Source organism: Aquarana catesbeiana, linkage group LG05, assembly GCF_042186555.1.
Source record: "Aquarana catesbeiana isolate 2022-GZ linkage group LG05, ASM4218655v1, whole genome shotgun sequence".
In the NCBI taxonomy this organism is placed as follows: domain Eukaryota; kingdom Metazoa; phylum Chordata; class Amphibia; order Anura; family Ranidae; genus Aquarana; species Aquarana catesbeiana.
This window is the reverse complement of record NC_133328.1, coordinates 454,629,598-454,652,404: the sequence shown is the minus strand read 5'-3', so window position 1 is coordinate 454,652,404 and position 22,807 is coordinate 454,629,598. Positions and strand designations below refer to the sequence as shown.

At 41.7% G+C, this 22,807-nt stretch overlaps 1 protein-coding gene across 1 annotated transcript in view; it reads left to right on the top strand.

Annotated features, from left to right (window-relative positions):
- Positions 1-22,807, top strand: part of IMPA2 (inositol monophosphatase 2) — a 58,890-nt gene that overhangs the window by 18,982 nt on the left and 17,101 nt on the right. The window contains exons 4-7 of the mRNA XM_073631318.1: positions 9,627-9,672; positions 16,069-16,177; positions 16,622-16,730; positions 17,503-17,654. Coding sequence (XP_073487419.1) covers positions 9,627-9,672; positions 16,069-16,177; positions 16,622-16,730; positions 17,503-17,654 — 416 coding nt within the window. The remainder of the gene's footprint in view (positions 1-9,626; positions 9,673-16,068; positions 16,178-16,621; positions 16,731-17,502; positions 17,655-22,807) is intronic.

The window sequence follows — 22,807 nt, the reverse complement described above, 5'->3', positions numbered from 1 at the left end:
TTTCTTGCCTGATCTGATCCAGCAATGCGCACAAGCCCAGCAGCTCCAGCCACTGTCTCTCTTCTCATTGGACAGATTTATACAGTAGCAGCAGGAGCCATTGGCTCCTGCTGCTGTCAGTCAAATCCAGGGGGTGGGTCCGAGTCCCGATGTCTGTGTCAATGGACGCAGCAGCGGGACTCGGGAGCGAGTCCGCGCAGGTGCCCCCATGGAAAGTGGTTCTCTGTGAGGGCACTCGATGAAAGGGAGGAGCCAGGGGGCGGGGCCAGGAGCACCGATGGGGCACCTCAGAAGAAGCTTGGGGCTGCTCTGTGCAAAACCCTTGCACAGAGCAGGTACATATAACATGTTTGTTTTTAAAAATTAACATTTATAACCCCTTTTTAAAGTGTCACCGAACCCACATCATAAAAAAAGATCAAATGGTTTATTACATGCTGTTTAGTGAGTAAGTCACTATGAGATTCATTTTCTGTATTCTGCAAAAAAACCTGTTTGATCCTTCTGTTCTCTCTATCTCCACCTTATGTTAATGTTCCCATTTCAGCTAGGGATTTTGCAGTTTTGGTGGCAACCTTTGTACATGCTCAGTTTTCAGTGAGTTTCTATGCTTTTCCTCCCTATCACATCTGAGCAGCCCATGTGACTGTAGGGGTCAAAAGTGGGTGTATACACAGTGGTAAATGACAGCAAGCTCCCTCCCTCCCTCCTCTGCCTACTAACCAGCTAAACACAATGAGGGCGGGATATTGCATGTAGATTGATGGAAGCTTCACCTCCCTCTTATTCTAAAACACAGGCTGGAGGGGCGTGACATAGCCTGTGATTGACTGACTAAATATTATTTTGTAGAAATAACATGGTGTGGGCAGATATATATTTGTATGACCATTTTTAAAACAGTTTATTAATATTATGTTTACTGTGTTCCAAAGGCTTTTTTTTTTTTTTTTTTTTTTTTTTTTTACATGTGACCAGCAATAGAAGACTAGAAGCTTCTCTAGCTTTTTGTTTCCAAATCTGGGATTCTGGGTCATGTGACAGCTGTATATCGATTAGGAAAAATGTACTTATTAGTGTGTGTGTGTGTGTGTGTGTGTGTGTGTGTTTTTTTTTGTTTTTTGTTATTACAGTACCATCATCCACATAAACAGAAGGGATCGTGTAAATTAAATGGTGTGTGTTTAGTATCACTCTGTTTTCTGTACGGTGGCATGTGAAATGTCCACTTAACAGAAACCTGTCATAAAAGAAACGTGTAGCCTGCCTATTCACCCTGTCTCTTCAAAGAACTAGCTACTGAGCTGTCATTGCAGACGCTTTTGCTTCAGTACTTTTGAATCGCTGACCTGGAACATTTAAGCAGATGGGCACTTCTGACTCATCTCAGACTTTTGTTGATCGGCATACTTGTTATAGTCAGGGAGTCTGAGTTTTAAAACAAGATGGTCAGATGTAAGTAAGGCAACTAGCAATTTCAGATGTAGGTCAATAGTGGCAGCCCCAAAATTTCTCATATCAGTGTTTTATATGTCAACTATAATATAAACCAGTGGTCTCCAAACGGCGGCCCAGGGGGGCGGATGTGGCCCCTTGCCTGCCTTTATCCGGCCCTTGGAACTATTCCTTCCACAGACGCTAAATGATGCAGAACTATTTCTCCCACTGGCACCAATGATGGGGCACTATTCCCCCACTGACACCAACAAAGGGGCACTATAATTCCTCCCACTAAAACCAATGATAGGGCATTGTTTACTTTCATAGACGTTGGGGCAATTACTACTCTACAAAGTCGGGCCCCCCCAAAAGCCTGAATGACAGTAAACTGGCCCTTTGTTTGGAAGTTTGGAGACCCCTGATATAAACCAAAAATGAACATGACCATTCTGGAACAAACATATTAGCACAACATTACGAGTGTTGAGATGCATATGATATTTTAATTTTATTTTATCAAAATATTTCATTTAGAACAAAAAAATAAACAGGAAATGCAACAATACTGGTAGATATAACCTTTCCAAGACGGGATCCACAATTATCATTGACAAATGACGTCATACAGGACATGCACAGGTAGATAGACCCAAAAAACTGTATATCTGCTATCACCTTAAATGCAGTCAAGAAAAAAAAAACATAGTTCAGCCTATGCAGTAATGGTGTGATTTTAATTTTGTCATTCACAAATGTTATATTAAATCTTCTATTTGTGAAAAAATTAAATGAAAAAAAATCTTTAATCCCAGGTGCTTCCATGACAGTTTGTAGAATTTTTTGTTTTCTAAACTGCTTAGTGGGGAAATGAACAAAGACTTGTGCAAGCACAATGCTTGCACAACTCTTCTAAAGTTAGAATATGGAGCAGATGCTGTTCCTAATTGCCATCTGCCCCATATCAGATTTACTGCTACAGGCAGCTCTCCTGTGTAGGATCGTGTGTGTGATTTTTGCACTTCTGCCTGCAGGGGGCGCACGTGCCACTGGCAGGCTGCTTCTGCTGTGATTATTCACAGCAGAAGCCGATCTGCGGGTGCCGGGCACTGGATGTCCTCCGGGACCTGCTGATCGTCAGTAAAACAGACACACAACTAAGATCTACCTATGTAAACAAGGAAGATCTCTGTTCTGATGGGGGGGAAAGGGATGTATTTTTATTTCCTGCAAAACAGGAAATAAAATCCTTTTCTTCCCCTAATAAAAGCACCTAACGCCATATACAAAACACTGGCTAGGCACCCAGTGTCATTCGTGCTGTGACAGTGCATTCTTTTAGCACTGATCACTGTATTAGTGTCACTGGTTCCTGCAAAGTGTCCCTTGTCTGCCCCAATATCAGTCCCAATCGCCGCCATTACTAGTATAAAAAAGCTCCATAAATACCATAGTTTGTAGATGATATGGTTTTTTTTTTTTTTTTTTTTTGTTTTTTGTTTTGGTTTTTTTTCTCCAATTGTGTTTTTATTTTTGGCACTATTAAAAAATAAATAAATAAAAACACAGATGATCAAATACCACCAAAATAAAGCTCTATTTGAGGGGAAAAAAATTACATAAATTTTATTTGGGTAAAATGTGCATGACTGTGCAATTGTCAGTTAAAGTAACTAAGTGCTGTATCGCAAAAAATGACCTGGTCTTGAAGGGAGGTCAAGTGTTTAACAAAAGGGTAACACGCCCCTTTTGTGAATTAGAAGCGACCAGTTCCTCTATCTGTGACAGTGACAGAACATAGTAAATATGAGACCTGGAGCTGCATTCTTCAATCTCTGCTGCGGCAGTTTTCTATATGGAGATCTGCCACATTTCCTCTGTCAATCAGGTACAGACCTGTGCTAGTTTCTACTTTTCTACTCACTCTGACATTTTAAACTGGCCCAGTTGGACCTGAAACGATAATGGTGCAGGAAGCTTTTGTTCAATAAACTGTCTTTAATGGAAATCCGTATGAGCAAGCATACAGGGAGGGCACGGGGTCCTCATCAGATTTATCAGCTATGTGTGTTGTGAAAATACCTGAACTGCAGCAGAATGTTACAGGGGCCATTCACAGAACTGCAGTAATTTATCTTGGTGAAGGATAAAGGTTACTTTTTACCACCTTTTCCTACTGGAGCCATTTTATTTTAATGGTTTCACACACATGGTATAAACTACTGCTTTTTTTTTTTTTTTTTTTTTTTTTTTTTTCCTGCTAGAAAATTATTTTAAACCCCAAAACTAGTGGCATTCATCATTTTTAGGATTTATGCAACTGTTTACCACTTGCCCACTGGGCACTTTTGCCCCCTTTCTGCCCAGGCTAATTTTCAGCTTTTAGTGCTGTCACACTTTGACCATTCCACGGTCATGCAACACTGTACCCATGACATGATATATTTTTTTTTTTTTTGGTAATTATTTAATCGCCACTGAGTATTGTTTTTTGCTAAGGCAAATGGGGAAAAAAAGACAAAGTTTAGCACAGGTAATTTTTTTTTTTCTCCTTCGCTGATGAGGCTGTGCTGATGGGCACTAATAGGTGAAACTGATGAGGCGGCACTAGTGGGCACTAACTGGCAGCACTGGTGGGCCTGCAGTTCTAATCGGTGCCACTGTTGCTTTAACATAAGCCGGTTATCTGCTTTCTTCTCTCCTCACGCTGTCAGCGCGAAGAAAGAAAAGCTGACAACCAGCTTGTGTTTACATCCTATGATCAGCTGTCATTGGCTGACAGCTGATCACGTGGAAATGGGGCGTTGTGATTGGCCCTTTTTTACCTCGATCTGTGATCAGCTAAATCCGAAGGACTCCCACCGCCCACGTGCCCCCAGCTCAATCACAGCAGGACGTATATGGACGCCCTCCCGGCAAACTGAGCCTGTGCTGTAGCCATCTTTTAGCTATAGCCTGGGCAGGAAGTAGTTCAATCTATATGTTTAGGAAAAACAAACTACACTGTGCACAATTATTAGGCAGGTGAGTCATTTGAACAAATCATCATTTTTATGCATATTGTCCAACTCCAACTGTATAAACTCGAATGCTTTTTGGATTTAAGCATAACAGGTTAGGTGTATTTGTGTAATGAGGGAGAATGTGGCCTAAGGAGATCGACAGCCTATATCAAGGTGTGCATAATTATTAGGCAGCTTTTCCTCAGGCAAAATGGGCCAGAAAAGAGCCTTAACTGACTCTAAAGTCAAAGTGTAGAGTGTCAGAGAGATGCAGCATTCCTGAAATTGCTAAGATATTGGTGCGTGATCACAGAACCATCAAATATTTTTTGCAAATAGTCAACAGGGTCGCAAGAAACGTGTTGAGGAAAAAAAAGACTCAGATTAATTGCCGAAGATTTGAATCAAATCAAAGGATCAAACGTGAAGCTACCAGGAACCCATTATCCTCCAGTGCTGTCCTATTCCAGAACTGCAACCTACCTGGAGTGCCCAGAAGTACAAGGTGTTCAGTGCTCAATGACATGGGTAAGGAAGGCTGGAACCCGACCACCACTGAACAAGACACATAAGTTGAAACGTCAAGACTAGGCCAAGAAATATCTGAAGACAGATTTTTCAAAGGTTTTATGGACCGGTGAGCTGAGTGACTCTTGACGAACTGGATGGATGGGCCTGTAGCTGGATCAGTAATGGCACAAAGCTTCACTTCTTCTCAGACACCAGCAAGGTGGGGTACTGGTATGGGCTGGTATTAAAGATATGCTAGTTGGACCTTTTCGGCTTGAAGATGGACTCAAAATCAACTCCCAAACCTACTGCAAGGTTTTAGAAAACACTTTCTTCAAGCAGGCATCTTTCAAGAAGGCCATGATATTTATGCAGGACAATGCTCCATCGCATGCATCGAAGTACTCCACTGCGTGGCTAGCCAGTAAATGCCTTTAAGGATGAAAGAATGACATGGCACCTTCCTCACCTGGCCTAAACCCTAATGAACTTATGGAGCCTTCTTATACAGGAGATTTACAGTGAAAACAGTATACCTCTGTCAGTTTCTTGATCTGTTGATGGTCAAGTGCCACCACAGCCTCCCAAACACTGTTCAGACTCCATGAATGGAAGGCTTATGACTGTTTTTGAAAAAAGGGTGGCTATATTGGTTTATTATTATAATAATAATAATTAATAATTTTTTTTTTTAAATTTCAGAAATGTTTATTTGTAAATTTTGAGTTGTTGTTTATTTTCATCTGTTAAAGTGAGAATAATAAAGTGTGATGGGAAAAAAATTCCTTTTTTCATTTAGTTGCATAATTCTGCACACTAATGCCCTATACACATGGTCGGATTTTCCAAAGGAAAATGTGCGATCGGCGTTTGTCGGAAATTCCGACGCACAAAGTTTGAGAGCAGGCTATAAAATTTTCCGACAACAAAATCCGATCGTTTAAATTCCGATCGCGTGTACACAAATCCGATGCGCAAAGTGCCACGCATGCTCAGAATAAATTAAGAGACGAAAGCTATTGGCTACTGCCCCGTTTATAGTCCCAACGTACGTGTTTTACGTCACCGCATTCAGAACGATCGGATTTTCCGACAACTGTGCGACTGTGACAAGACAAGTTTGAGCCAACATCCGTCGAAAAAAAACGATGGATTTTGTTGTCGGAATGTCCGATCAATGTCCGACCGTGTGTACAGGGCATTATAGTTGCCCAATAATTGTGCACACATAGACACACATAGATATTCTCCTAAGAAAGCCAAAACCTCACTTTTACTTTCTTAATAAACCTCAAATCTGAATATTTAACTTTTTGGATTGACGAGAGCACTGTAGTTTAATGACATGAATCCTCAAATACAGCTTGCCTAATTGTGCACACAGTGTAGAATTAATTTTACTGCATACAAACACAAACTATCAATTTTTTTGGTAAGATATTATTTAGTAGCTAAATGCCAAACATGTCAAGCCTTAAAATTGTGCACTTGTGAAATTACAAAAAAACAGTCCCCAGAATTGTCCATAAGCAACACTTCAAAAGCCTTTTACATGGCATCCATTTAGAGCCAACAGTAAATGGTGGCCCTAGAATTGTTGCTCTCAATACGTTTGCAGTGGTATCGAACGTATGGCGCAATAGCTGTTTGCACACGTGTACGCCGCATGCATGCAGTTTATATTGGGGGGGGGGGGGGGTGTAACAAGGTTGCTTACAGGGTTCATTGAGCACAGAGAAGACCTCCCACTCGCCATCCTGGCTTGCACTGTTTTGTTTACTGTAGTCCTGGACTCTCCAGACGAACAGGGAAACCAAGAAGACAAGGCTGGGTGGCACCGGTGGATGGAGGGGGAGGGGGAGGGGGAGGGGGAGGGGGGGGGGTCACAGAACCATAAAAGGATTGGGTGGCCCAGATCCCTTTTTACATTTAAAGCCTGCTAAAAAAAAACATTATTATTATTGTTGTTATTATACAGGTTTTATATAGCGCCAACAGTTTGTGCAGCGCTTTACAACATTAAAGCAGACATTAGTTACATTACAATTTGGTACAAGAGGAATCGGAGGGCCCTGCTTGTTGGAGCTTACAATCTAAAAAGGAAGGGTCAATTGATACAAAAGGTAATAGCTGTGGGGGGATGAGCTGATGGAGGAAGTAAAACAGTGTTAGTTAGAAGCAGGATAGGCTTCTTTTGAAGAGAAGGGTTTTCAGGGATCGCCTAAAGATGGATAGATTTAGGGGACAGTCGGACAGATTGGGGTAGGGAGTTCCAAAGGATGGGAGAAGCTCTGGAGAAATCCTGGAGCCGAGCATGGGAGGAGGTGACAAGGGAGCTAGAGAGCAGGAGGTCTTGGGATGACAGAACGGCTTGGTTGGTATTTTTGGACTAGGTTAGTGATGTAGCTGGGGGCAGAGTTATGGATGTTAGTAAATTTATAATGTAATTATTGTTAGTGCTTTGAATTTTATTTGTTGGGTGAGTGGAAGCCAGTGGAGGGATTGGCAGAGAGGGGTGGAGGACACTGAATGGTTGGTAAGGTGGATGAGTCTTGCAGCGGCATTCATTATGAACTGAAGGGGGGTAGTCTATGTAAAGGTAATCCCAATGAGCAGGGAGTTTCAGTAGTCAAGGCGAGAGATAACCAGGGAGTGAATTAGAAGCTTGGTGGTGTCATTAGTTAAAAAGAGGCGTATTCTGGAAATGTTGCGGAGGCTAAGGCGGCATGATTTTGACAGGGATTGTATGTGGGCCTGAATGGACAGTTCAGAGTCTAAGGTTACCCCTAGCACCCTGGCATGTGGGGACGGACTGGTAGATGTGCCATTGATCTTGACAGAAGTCGGGGAGGGGGCACGTGGGGGAGGAAATATTAAGAGCTCAGTTTCAGATTCAGTTTGAGGAAGTGGTTTGACATCCAGGCTTATATGTCGTTTAGTAGATCAGTGATGCGTGAGGAGATTGATGGGGTGATCTGAGGGGCACAGAGAGATTTGGGTGTCATCAGCATATAAATGATAGTGAGGCTGTCAGCTGACCCAGGGATGACGTGTAGATCAAGAATAGTAGAGGTCCAAGGACAGAACCTTGGGGGACCCCAACGGTAAAAGGAGTTGGAGAAGAGGAAGTGGAGTTGTAAGTGACACTGAAGGTGCGATGAGATGGGCAAGATTCGAACCAATGGAGATATGATATGGATACGAGTTAAGGAGTGTAGGATTGAGTCAGATGGTGACCATAGTATTTGAGAAGGAAAAGGGTCCAGGGGGCAGAAGGTTAGGTGGGCATTAGAAAAAAGTTTAGCGACTTCCTCTATAGTAGCTGGGTTAAAAGAGGGAAGTATTGTGCATGAGAACAAGGAGGTGTAAAGTGAGGGAGATATCCTGTAGAGCGGAGATCTCGAGACAAATTGTCTGAATCCTTCTTTTGAAGTGATTAGCAATCTCCTGGGCAGTGAGTAAGTTAGTGGGTGGGGGTAATGGAGGAGGAAGTAGAGTGGTAAAGGTAGTAAAGAGTTGACGGGGACTGCGTGAGAAGGTGTTAATGAGAGTGATATAGTAGGGCTATTTGGCAGTGTGTAGGCAGGAATGGTTTTTTTGGAGGGCAGATTTATATTGGCTGAAATCTTGCTGTGACTTAGTTTTACGCCACAGACGCTCAAGAGCGCGGCTACGTTTTTTGAGGCTTCTGGTATGGTCTCTCTGCCAGGGTTGTAGTGGTCGGGGCCTGATTCTGTGCATAGTGAGGGGCTGAAGTTAACCAGGGTAGATGAGTGAACTGTTGTAGACAGAAATGGCCGAGTTGGGGCAGGACAAGGATGATATTTTGTTGTAGAGACCATCTGTAGCAGAAAAAAGACAAGGGTTAAGATGGCAAAGGTTTCTATGTGTAATAGTTTGGTAGTTGGAAGGCAAGGAGGAGGCAGACAAGGAGAGAGTGAAACTAATATGGTGGTGATCAGAGAGAGGAAAAGGAATAACGGAGAAGTTGTGTGGAGTGCATAGGTAGGAGAATGAGGTCAAGGCAGTTGCCAACAGAGTGAGTAGAAGCGCTTGTCGATTGTTTTAGGTCAAAAGAGGTTAGGCTCAGCAGCTTAGAAGTTGCGGGAGTGTTAAGATTAACAGGGATGTTGAAGTCACCAAGAATGATTGTTGAAATTTCAGAAGAGAGAAAGTAGGGTAGCCAGGCAGAGAAGTCGTCAAGGAAGTTTGATACCGGTCGATCACAGCCAATCTCAATGAAACTGGATATGATTGAAGCTTGCGGCTGCTTGTTTTAACCTCCTTGTATACAAGGACATCTATAAACAGACCTTGGTAGACAAGGGGTTAAAGTGATTCTAAAGGCAGAAGGGTGTTTTTTAAAAAAAAAAAAAAAAAAATTATTGCATTGGGTAAAAAAATCTTCTGATTGCTGCTCCCCCCCCCCCCCCCACCCTGTAATTGCGAACAAAATAAAAAAGCTATAGTTACCCTTTGCAGTAACACATACAGTTGCGGTTAACATGGGTAATATACTTTGCACTTTTTCTTTGCTTTACATTAAACTTTCTTGTGTGATGAAGGCTTGCATTGTTTGTGATTTGCCCTTTTACAATTCTGTATTCAGCCTACTATGGTATATCATTTTGCTTGCCAAGTTTCACAGACTGAGATGATCTTGCTTGTTTTCTATAGGTTTCCTCCAGTGGCGGTCAGCATTGGATTTTCTGTCAATCGAGAGGTATAAAACGTGTTCTGTAAGTCTGTAACCTGAGATTCCTAATGGTATCTCATGGGGGAAGGGTAAGAGGTTGTGCTGTTTTTATATATCTTTACGGGAACCCAACCATGAACCCAATTCCAGCTAATGGGTTTTTTGTATGGGCAAATGTCTAAAGCTTGGCCATACATGGCGCAGTTTCTTATTTTATTTATTTTTCAGCCAACGGGCTGAATGGGGAAAAAGATGGAAACTATTCCCCCATCCACACATTCAAGGTATATGCAGGAAAACCTCCCTGCTGTGGCATTGTATTCTAACAGTGAGACTCCCCCATGATAAGAATACATTAATCAGCACTGCAGCCGATTTGAAGCAAAATTTTCCAACAAACCCATTTGTGAGAAGTCAATCATTAGATCAATTTCTCATGAAAGGGAACAGCCATACATGGATCAAAGTTCAGCCGGTCCCTTCTGAACTGTCTGAAATTAGATTGTACAATAAATGTTCAGCAGCTGGATGTGTTTAATTGTTTTTTAGCCATTGGAATTTATGATTAAATAAAAAGTGACATGCTGTGAGTGGCCTGGGTTTTGTTTCCTTGGATTGCTGTATTGGGCACCTAATTACCAGGAGCATTGAGGGCTGCTGCTGTAATTTTACAGAGATCACAAGTGTGGGTTCTCTAAAGGGCAATCTCTTCTAGTCTGAGCTCCCTCCAGAGTTACTAAGGGCCCTTTCACACTAGGGCGGTGGCGGCGTCGGCGGTAAAGCGCCGCTATTGTAAGCGCGCTTTACTGTCGGTATTCGGCTGCTAGCAGGGCGGTTTTACCCCCGGTAGCGGCTGAGAAAGGGTTAAAAACCACCGCAAAGCGCCTCTGCAGAGGCGCTTTGCCGGCGGTATAGCCGCGCTGTCCCATTGATTTCAATGGGAAGGAGCGGTATACACTCCGCTCCTTCACTGCTCCGAAGATGCTGCTAGCAGGACTTTTTTTTCCCGTCCTGCTAGCGCACCGCTCCAGTGTGAAAGCCCTGAGGGCTTTCACACTGGAAACACAGCAGCGGCACTTTCGGGTCGGTTTGCAGGCGCTATTAATAGCGCCTGCAAACCGCTCCAGTGTGAAAGGGCCCTAATGGTGAGTGCCAGACATCTACTTGGACAGAGTACAGGCTGTTCTTTGAATGGACAAAGTGGGAGGAGGGGTGGATAAAGGATAGTAAACTTCTGTTTTACGAGAGCTGCAAAACCGGAAGTATAGTGAACGCTATACCATCAGCATCAATTATATTTTAACCGCTTGCCTGCCGCACTATTGCAGTTTTACTGCTACAGGACAGCCACGCTGTGCAAGATTAAGTGTGTGTATGTATATACCTGATCCTGCACTTCCGGGTATTGGCACAAGTGCACGCGCTGGTGGCTCGCTCCTGCTGTGAAGCTATACAGTGGGAGCTGATCAGCAGGTCCCGTGGGCCCGATGTCTTCCGACACCAGCTGATCGATTGGTACAGAGGCAGAATGGTGATCTGTAAACAAGGCAAATCGCCATTCCTTCAGTAAGGAAGGCATTGATCCTGTCTTCCTGCAAAGCAGGAACATGGATCAACACCCTCCTCCTAGTAAAAGCACCTCCCACACAGAAAACACTGGCTAGGCATGCAGTTAACCCTTTGATTGCCCCTGATGTTTAACCCCTTCCAGGCCAGTGTCATTAGTAAAATGACCGTGCATATTTTTAGCACTGATCACTGCATTGGTGTCACTGGTCCTCAGTGTCAAGTGTGTCAGTGTCCAGACTGTCCGCCGCAATATTGCAGTGTCGCTGATCGCCGTCATTACTAGTAAAAAAATAAATAAATAAAAATATCCCCTAGTTTGTATATGCTATAACTTTTGCGCAAACCAATCACTATATACGCCCCCCCCCCCCCAAATTGTCGGCCTTTGTTTTTATAGCGCAAAAAATAAAAACCACAGTGGTGATCAAATACCACCAAAAGAGCTCTATTTGTGGGAAAATTGGACATAAAAGTTGTTTGGGTACAGCGTCGCACGACTGCGCAATTGTCAGTTAATGTAACGCAGTGGCGTATCGCAAAAAATGGTCCGGTCATAAAGGGGGGTTAATCTTTCAGAGGGCAAGTGGTTAAATGGTAAAGAAAGGGCAGCAATCCTAAAATTTGGCATACATACGCCTCATGTGAGTAAATTTTGTATTTATTTTTTTTCTCTCAGCTGATTTTTAAGAAAAAACATTTGCCTGAAGTTTCAATGTAATCAGGGGAAATTTGTAACATTAGGGTTCATTCACACGCACAGGGAGTGACAGGTGTTCTTTTGCAGCCAACCTGTAAAAATCAGTAACAGACGCAGTGACTGTACGCAGATCTTCCCACACATCCGTGGTGTATCTGGCACCTGGGGATAGTGTGTGTTTTATTAAAAAAAAAAAAAAAAAAAAAAAATTCTTCCATTACATATGCCTTTCTGCACACAACCTACCTTAAAAGATACTTCAGGGATAATGTACTTAGAGTGCAATAGTCAGGAGTATGAAATGTAAAACCCAGTGAGGGGAAATCAAAACTAGAGCTAACAGAATCTGGAGCAGTTGTGCATATCGGCTTCTATCTTCAGCTTGTTCAGGTAAAGCGGAATGCCAGGAATGTAACTGTCACATTGATTGTGCTCTCAACCAAACTGTTAAACTATCCAATAGCTGGTGACATAACTGATCACATGTGCAGCATCATGGCAGTTGAAGATTAAACAGAGGCCAAGATGGCAGATTACATGACTTAAAACGATAGGGGGGGTTTACTTCCACTTTTAAGCATTGGAAAATGAAAGATCGCAGTTGATTGGTTGAAATGCACAGCTGCTCCAGTTTTGATTAATCCCCCCTAAGGGTCAAGAGCGTGTAACGCACAGTCCACTTTGTATAGAACAACAAAATGCCCCCACAACAGAATTCCCATAACCTCCATGAATCCTCTCTCAGTACAGACCCCCCTTACCACAGTCAGACATCCCCAGCACAGACCCCTTAGCATAGGCTGATCCACCCACAACAAACCAATCAGCACAGCCTAACTTCCCCAGCACAGACCGACTTCAACAGCATATACCTGAACCCCCCCCCCCCCCCCTTTCCAGCACATCAAACGCCCCCTTTCCAACACAGACTGACTCTGCAGCACAGTCATATTTGCCTGCTCTGTGCAGTGGTTTTGCACAGAGCAGCCCTGATCCTTTCCTTAGGTCCTCCACCAGCATTCCTGGCCCCTCCCTTCTACCAAGTGCCCCCAGAGCAAGTCACTTGCTATAGGGGCACCCAAGCAGGCTATCTCACGAGCGGCTGCTCTGTGTCCATTCATACACAGAGCTGCTGCTTGGCCCGGCCCCACTCTCCTCATTGGCTTACTGGCTGTGATTGACAGCGGCGGAAGCCAAAGGCTCCCACTGCTGTCGCAGCCAATGGGGAGGGAAAGTCCAAGGAGAGCCGAGGCTCTTGTGCATATCGCTGGATCGCGATGGTATTAGGGGGACTGCTGCACACAGGTTTTTTTTTTTTTTTTTTTTTTTTTTTTTTTTTCCCTGAATGCATGAATACAACCACTTTAATGGGTATTTTTGTTCTAGCATCTGCTAAAAACGGTGATATCCCTTTTTGACTAAAGACTAATAAATGAGTATTGTACAAAATAATATTATTGCCAGAAAAAAAGATTTCATAAGTCTTGCCCTATGTTTTTAAGTTGATGCCTTCTTTTTATGATCTTTTAGTCAAGCAGGTTTATGATCGTCATAATGGAACCTTCTGATAGGCAGTTCCTAGAAGAGGCTGGGGGAACCTGACGAATACCCTATTGTGAATGAGAAGATTTTTTTTTCCTCATTCGCACAAATGGAAGGTTAACCAGGAGGAACCTTTACCACTTAGCATCCTGAGGGCGAGGGGGCATATAATATAGTTAGTGTGGCCGCTGTTAGAAATCGTGGGGGCCCCATACAGCCTACCTGATGGGGCCCTCCTTGACCCCCGCCCCTGTCCATTATTAAGATATTTGTTAGGCGGCTACAAAATTCACTCTGGTTATTGACAGGAAAGTTCTAAAATAAGGCATCTCTACTAGAATATGCATGTGTATAATATACTGTACTTTATTACAAACTTAACCATTACTATAATATGCTAAACTTATTACACATATGCTAAAGCGGCAGAGGTGTGTTATATTAGAACTTGTTACAATAACTGATTAGCAGGAATGAGCTCAGACATGTTCGGACCCTAGTCTGAGCGCACCTCCGCTATCTTGCCAGGAAGCTGTCACAGTGCCTCACCATTCCAAAGTGGAGCTGAATGGGACAGATGTTGGTGTTTTGACACAGTGGACAGGGGTGGACTCTGAGGGGCCAGATGTAAATGTACTTTGTATTCATTTACATCAGGCCACCTCTGATCTGTCACATTTAGGTCTGGAAAAAGAGAAAAGGATGCAGTACCCCACTCCCTTTTATTTATTTATTTTTTTGGACCTGAATGGACACAGAGGTAGATAAGTGTAAACAGACACAAGTCTAATAATTGGAAGGCTTAGGTGAAAGGTTCTCCAACGCAAATGTAAGCTAGCATCTCACTGTGCTTATGATCATCATATCACATCACAGCAGGTGCTGTATGGCTCTGTTGGTGTGTCATATGGTTGTTGGGTGCAGACTTTGTTATAGCTGTACTGTGTAAGTCTCTAACACAATACAGCCATAAGGTAACAAAGTCAGCACCTGACTGACTGTGACAGAGCCATACAGCACCTGCTGTGCTGCGATCATGATGATCAGTAAAAATCAGTTGAGCAGTGAAGGGCGGCTGGACGGGACTGTGCAGAGCTACATGCGGCATCTGCCTGCGCCCCAAAACGGGGGGGGAGGAGAGTGTCCCTCCTGTGCTGCCATCGCCTGGGCTCCTCTGTTGATTTGATGGGGCCCAGGAACATGTTCTTTTACACCTCAGGAAGCAAGGGGATGTGGTTAAGTCCTGTTTTTATATAATTTTGCTAACAATGAATTGAATGAAAAATTAATGAATTTTAAAGCTGCCAGTGCCCCCCCTGCGGAGCTGATTGGTCTGGGTCCAGTACAACGGGGCCGGTTGTCATCTCTAGTTCTTCATTGTAATGGGGGCAGGAGCAGCAGCCACATCAGGTAGAAGTGTCTACTCCTTTTCCAATGCTGAAGATTGGAGGACGACTTGGATACCTGCTCTTGTGGGACCAAGGATTAATCTGAGTAGGGGAGAGGCAGTTTTTTTGTGGCCATTTCAATTTTGCATTGCGTTTTTTCAATTTTAAGTGGTATCCCCTACCTGCTATGCTTTGTGGCAAAGATGTGTAAATCCCAGGACTAGATCATCAGAAATTTACAGTATATTCTTTGCCATGTAAAACTATTCCTTTTTATATTTTTTTCTGTGTATTCCAACTGTTTGGATGGGGTTCAGTTTTAAAGAAGATCAATTTAAGCGTAAGGAAGAGTCGGCTATGAAAAATAGAGGGTTATACATCTAATCAAAAGATCTGTCAAGTTTAGGCCTCATGCACACTGGATATTGTTTCAGCTGCTCCTAGGGACATCTCTCTTTTTTTATTTTTTTTAGCTTTTTTTTTCTGCCTCTAAATGCCCTTGCGTGTTAGCCCTTTGTGTCCATGCAGATAGGCTTTTAGAAGAGTTTAGAGGCAGAAAAGAAGGCAGAAAGCCAGTGCGTTCAGGAACAGATGCAATTTGGCAGAAAAAAAAACTCTTTATGGCTATAAACACTCTTTAATGCTGGGCACGTTTAGCACTTGAGCGTCAGTTCATTTCATTATTATTCTGGCCAATTAAATGAATTCACGCCCAAGCGCTTGACATGCCTAAATGCGTTACAAACTTTTACAAGTGTTTTTTCTGCCAAAAAGAAGAGGCAGGAGGAAAGGCTTCTAGCAGAGTCTGCAAAAGGTCCTTATGGGGCATGAAGCCTTATGTGCAAGCATTTTATGCTTATTTACCTAATTGAAGAAAAATTTTATGTAGTTTTCCATAAAGTAAAAACAAAATGTTATACATAGAGACCCACTCCTAACCTAAAACAGCTACCGTGTAATCTTCATTGTTCGGTACAAGTTAAAAAAAAATAAATTAAAAAAAAAAAGGAACTTGTTTGCACTTTGGGTTAAAAAAAACCCCAAAGTGCATACATTCTTAAAACCCAAGTCCTTCTAATCCAGTTGGTGTTTGGGTAATACATAGGATAAGCTTCTAATGTACTGCTGACCCATGGGACTTTTTTGGGTGTTCACCTCCTTAATTTTCATTTACCTTGGTTCTCATAAGGCTTTTTCATGCATAGCTATTTTTCTTTTCTTTTATAGCTTGAGTTTGGGGTAATATACCATTGCACTGAGGGAAAAATGTACACTGGAAGAAAAGGGCAAGGGGCGTTTTGTAATCAAGAGCGACTTCATGTAACAAAAGAAACAGGTCGGTGTCTTATTTTTTTTTTTTATTCCTATGCCATTATTTTCTTAATACAGACTGATTCTTTTGTATTTTCATTGAGTGTGGAAGAGTATAATTTTAAAGGAGATGAAAAGGTGCACAAACTCACAACACCCTCCACACTCCCCTGGTTCCCGTTGCACTTTGCTGCTGTAAATGACATCTTTCCCCCTTGGAAGTTATTACATCGAATGCAGGGGATTGGCCTTCTGCATTGGACTTGCTGTCATTCTAGGACCTGCAACTGCCAGAGTGCAAGGAAAGAGGCTGCCGGTACTGTTCTTACATCCCATGAAGGGCAGCCCCAATGCAAGGGAACATTTTACTTTTCTTGAAGTTCAGCTTTACGTTTCCATATATTTGATGAATAAAATTTTAAATATGTATTTGATTTCTGTCATTATCAGCAAAGTTTTGATGTTGCAGGTATCAGGAATGCTTTCATTTTAACTGAAATTGGGCCTAAACGGGATCCAGCTACATTGAAATTGTTCTTGGGAAACATGGAGAAATTTCTGAAGTTTCAAGCTCATGGGTGAGGAAATGCATACACTGATAATTGAGGCCATCTTTGCTTACTGTCTTGATAAAGTGGTATTCAACCCAAAACCAAAAAATGTTTATCTATTGCATCTTGCTAATCACTAGACGTGGCTATATTAGTTTTCTTTTTTTAGGCTTTTTTCCCTCCTGGGGGGGTAGTGTTGGCAGTACTAGCAGCTATAAATACACATTTTGAGATAAGGAAAAGGAAATGGTGCCCTGTTCAGCAAAGGTAAATATATAACACATATAGGAATCGCTTACAATTTTTGGGAAAATATATATTCAGTGCCCATGTACAATGAAAAACATCCGATAGTTATTTAAGTCCACTTTAAAAAATGTTCCAAAGGTGAAAAATAAAGCACATGGTATCCATCCATGCAAAGACAGCTATGTGTCAAAAAGCCTTCACCAGACACCTTTTGGGTGCAATGCCTGTTCACCTTACTCTATGACCCATTACAGGTCATGCTGCACCTTTAAAATCTTGTGTTTAATAGCTTGGTGTGCCTCCAAATAATCTCCTCTGGTAAAGATCTACATAAATTGTCAGCGCTATATGCATACATAATATTAAATCTGTTTTACATTAGACTTTTGTAGAAGGTATTTCTTTTATCTCATTTTTTAGGACCTCTGCCTTATGTGGTTCACTCCATTTAGATGGAAGCAGATGTTGACCTGTAAAAACAACCTAATTTATATCGCTGATATCCAAACTATGGGCCTAAAATATTTGTCCTTTTCTGCTTTGTCACCAGGATCCGAATCATTGGAAGTGCCACCCTGGCCTTGTGTTATATAGCATCAGGGGCTGCTGATGGCTACTATCAGTTTGGACTGCATTGCTGGGACTTGGCAGCAGCTACTGTAATAATAAGGGAAGCTGGAGGAGTTGTGATAGATACCTCTGGTAAGTTTTGACAGTGAAGTTAGAGCTTTTCTTTCTAATATTTTTAGCCTGGTTAAGTCTTTTTATTTTGGATCTTCAGCTTTCTAATAATTTTTTGTTATTTTATTACTATATTTTTAAGAGTATACAAAGTGTCATGTGTTCTATTGACAAAATAGGCCTATGTAAAATATAAAACTTGAGGCTTATGTATTGCCTTAAGTTTTGGGCAGAGTAGGGAACGATAACCAACTATGTTGAGTTTTATTGTTTTCTGTGACCTCACTGGGGAGATTTGTTCGCTAAATGTACCCTGGTGACCGCTGTCAGAGACATTAAAGTAGAATTCCAGCCTAACATCAGCTACGCTTAAAAATGTTCCCTCCCTCCTCCTGCTACCTATTCTGCATAACCTGTGTAAGAAAAAAAAAGTATAAATCTGAGTGGAACCTGTCCTGTTAAACCACTTTTATGGCCTTGGCCGTGCTGCAGCTCAGTTTCAGGGTCTTGGCAATCTTCTAAATAGCCTAGGTCATCTTTATGTAGAGCAACAATTCCTTTTTTTTTTTTTTTTTTTTTTTCAGATCCTCAGAGTTCTTTGCCATGAGGTGCCATGTTGTACTTCCAGTGACCAGTATGAGAGAGAGCGATAACACCAAATGTAACACACCTACTCCCCATTCAAACCTGAGACCTTGTAACACTAACGAGTCACATGACACCGGGGAGGGAAAATGTCTAATTGGGCTTAATTTGGACATTTTCACTTAGGGGTGTACTCACTTTTTTGTTGCCAGCAGTTTAGACATTAATAAGTTATGCGCTGCGCTTGGGTGACCCCAAAAACAAAACTAATAATAACCAACTCTGTGTTTACTAGTGCGATAATATTAAATACAAATAATATGAATGTTGAATAAATAAACAAGGTGTGAAAAAACAAGTGCTTGTTACACCATAAATTAGTGCTTAATAGTGCTTGTTACACCATACATAGTGTCTTAATCAACATAAAAGGTGCTTAGTGCTCAATATAAAGTATCCTGCTTGTTTAAATGAAAAAATTAATAAATAATGAAAAAAAGTTCTCTTTGGCACTCTAAATAGTGCGTGCAAATAATGTCCAGCAGTGATAATAAAACAATGCGTGCAGGTGGTGTTCAGCTGTGACAATCCAACATCATGCCGAAGATATCCTGAGTGCTGCAAAACATGCTCCGGTGCTCCTTCGTGACCCCCTTAAGCTAATGTGCTCACCTCAGAGCGTGTGACTCGGCCTCTACCCTGAGTCCAAATATGCTTTGGAGCCACCCCTGGGCTCAGTCTGTGTCTGCTGCACTCCTCCAGCTGGAAACAATGTGGCTTCATACATATAAATGAAAAGGAAACTATATAGTGTAATATAGTCAAAATACTTTTAATAAAAGAAAACGCTCCCCACACCGGGGTACTCACATGGCACTGGTGTGTCGGTGCATCATACTGTAACCGCTTTCTATGCAAAATCACTGAATGTTTGGTGCGGTATGCTGTGCTGGGACAGCGCTGGTGTAAAGTCTGTGTCAGTCTCTCCGTCCTGGCCCCTCCCCTACGCGTCTTCGACACAGGGATCATATATCCCCCTGCTGATGACACGTGATCCCTGTGTCGACGTGTAGGGGAGGGGCCAGGACAGAGAGACTTTACACCACCGCTGTCCCAGCACAGCATACCGCACCAAACATTCAGTGATTTTGCATAGAAAGCGGTTACAGTATGGTGCACTGACGCACCAGTGCCATGTGAGTACCCCGGTGTGGGGAGCGTTTTCTTTTATTAAAAGTATTTTGACTATATTACACTATATATAGTTTCCTTTTCATTTATATGTATGGAGCCACATTGTTTCCAGCTGGAGGAGTGCAGCAGACACTGAGACTGAGCCCAGGGGTGGCTCCAAAGCGTATTTGGACTCAGGGTAGAGGCTGAGGTGAGCACATTAGCTTAAGGGGGTCACGAAGGAGCACCGGAGCATGTTTTGCAGCACTCAGGATATCTTCGGCATGATGTTGGATTGTTGTCACAGCTGAACACCACCTGCACGCATTGTTTTATTATCACTGCTGGACATTATTTGCACGCACTATTTAGAGTGCCAAAGAGAACTTTTTTTCATTATTTATTAATTTTTTCAATTAAACAAGCAGAATACTTTATATTGAGCACTAAGCACCTTTTATGTTGATTAAGACACTATGTATGGTGTAACGGGCACTATTAAGCACTAATTTATGGTGTAACAAGCACTTGTTTTTTCACACCTTGTTTGTTTATTCAACATTCATATTAATTGTATTTAATATTATCGCACTAGTAAGCACAGAGTTGGTTATTAGTTTTGTTTTTGGGGTCACCCAAGCGCAGCGCAATACTTGTAAATTTATCCTATGCATGTTATATGAAGCGTGATTAGCGCATGCAGCTGGAGGTAGCACAAGCAAGGCATAAGATCATTGTGGCTCACAGAATTTTTTCCAATTTGAGTTTAGACATTAATGTTGTTATTTTGAGGGGGACAACAAATTTACACTGTTTTATACAAGCTGTACACACTACTTTACATTGTGGCAAAGTGTAATTTCTTTAATGTTGTCACATGTAAAAGATATAATAATATATTTACAAAAATGTGAGGGTTGTACTCACTTTTGTGAGATACTGTAAGTTGCAGCAAATTTGCTTACATTCTGCTCAGCCAGCTTTGGGTTTCAAAATAGAAGTGCTTTGGGCAGCTTCACTTCCATAAGCCAGAAATTGTTCCACACACTAACCATGCTTAATTTTGGCCTGGGCATCTAGACATTGACCCTCAGTCACAAAAGTGTTAACAGTCATCAGTCAATGATGGCTGATTTTATATTCGTAACCTTTTGGAAACCAGGATGATCTGAGCAAGATATAGCTTTCTATTGGTGATGGTTTTTCATCATGAATTGATTATAAATGCATATTACTAAAAGAGAAAACAAACGTGCGCTCATAATGAACATAATCTGTGTAAAAAATACATAATCTAAATCCCTGTAAGAAAATCAGAAATGTGCATCAAAAAATATTGATAATAAATGGTAAAAAGCTGTGAAAAAAATATGCTTAAAAAGTGTCATAACATTTCAAGAAAAGTTTTCACAACCCAAATGGATAAGGAACAGTCCTTAGATGAAATACTCCAAGGAGCGAAAGTTCTTATGATGAACAATAGGAGAGGGAGTCCCATACATAAACAGTTACTTCACAGAAGCAGGAGGAAGCGTCCACCTTCCGACCAGTCAGACACTGCACATATATATGGAGAGGGAGGGAAATGAGGATAAGAGCTCTCATATAGTCCCACAGTATTAAAAGGTGGACCCTTACCCTCAATGATGGACCTCCTCTCTGGCGAGGTCTCACACGCAGGCAGACTTTGCCCTCTGCAGGGACTGTGGATGGATTTTGTCCGAATCCAGCTCATACAGTGTGCGTCTCCAGCTTGGCTTCTACCAACTCGTCCACCTGGGGGGGAGGGAGTGACAAGCACACTTGTCCCAAAGGGAGGTGGATAAAAAACAAAAGAGGGGCTCCGATGGTGTAATAAAGTTTTGGAATTTATTGCTAGTTAAAACAATGGAGTCCCAACAAGTGAGCTCCGTGAATACAATATAAAAAAGCCGGCATAAAAATAGCAAACACCTGTGCAAATCATGGGGCGGACTGAGTGATGGCTTACGATGCGTAGCCACGCCCTACTAGTTTCGTTAAATCTAACATCTTCAAAGGGGCACGGGCGACGCATCAAGTCATCACCTATATAGTGCAGAGCATGAACCAAGCCTCATTCTGACTTGATATCACCACTCAGCAGTAATCAGACAGCTGGATGGGGAAATAACCAAGCCTCTCACTGGTGTTCTTCCCTGCAATCAATGCTGCCATGGTAACCTTTAATAAACAGAGACCAGAAAAGAGATTAACCCCTTAAGGAAGAAACCCCTGGTTCAGTATAATAAGCTATTGCTAACTATACCGCACAGTGCTCACAGTATTAAAAACTCTCAAGTACACTTATCTGAAGTGTTATAAACACAAATAATTTAATTCAATTTATTAAAATTAATATAAATTAGAATTATATAATACACTGAACGGAACCCAAAATGAAAGAAAAAAAGGGGTTTCTCAGTATGTGTATATATGTATATATATATATATATATATATATATATATATATATATATATATATATATATATATATATATATATATATATATATATATATATATATATATATATATATATATATATATATATATATATATATATATATATATATATATAATATATATATATATAATATATATAATATATTTTTTTTTTTTTTTTTTTTTTTTAAAGTGGATCTCATATATAGTTCCACAAATATGAATAAAATAAACATCATAAAGAATAAAAATATAAAACCATCGGAAATGTATGATCACAGACGATCGTATAGGACCCTCAAACTGAGTCTATTGCCCTCCACTCTATAGTTGTCTAAAAGAGGGGAAAAAAAGGGGGGTGGGGTTATTTCTAGGAATTATCTATAAAAGCATTGAGCTCAATGTCAACGTTTAGTCCTCTGGGTCTTAAAGAGCGGATTTTATATATCCATTCCATTTCGAGCTTTGAAATGGCTCTTCTCTTAGAACCTCCCCTCCAGGGGAGCTTAAGTTTGTCAATGCCTATGAACGAAGTCCCCCTGGGGTTTTGTTTATGAACCTCAAGGTAGTGTTTGGAGACCGGATGACCTAAGAAACCTCTTTTAATGTTCCCAATGTGTTCCCCAAGTCTCCCTTTCAATGAACGTACAGTGCGACCCACATAGTGGAGCCTGCACGGGCAAGTCAGAAGATACACGACGTGGGTTGTTGAACAGGTAATGAAAGATTTGATCGGGAATTCACTCGATGTATTACAGTGAAAACGGCCCACCTTCCTTTCAGTAACAGCATTGATAGAACAGACCTCACAATTTTTACATTTGTAAAAGCCTATTAGGTGTTGAAAAAACATTTGGCTTATGAAGAGGGGGATCGCACACCGTCGACACAACCCGAGATTTAATCGAGGGGGCACCCCTGAAAATTACTTGAGGTTTGTCAGGAAGGATTGG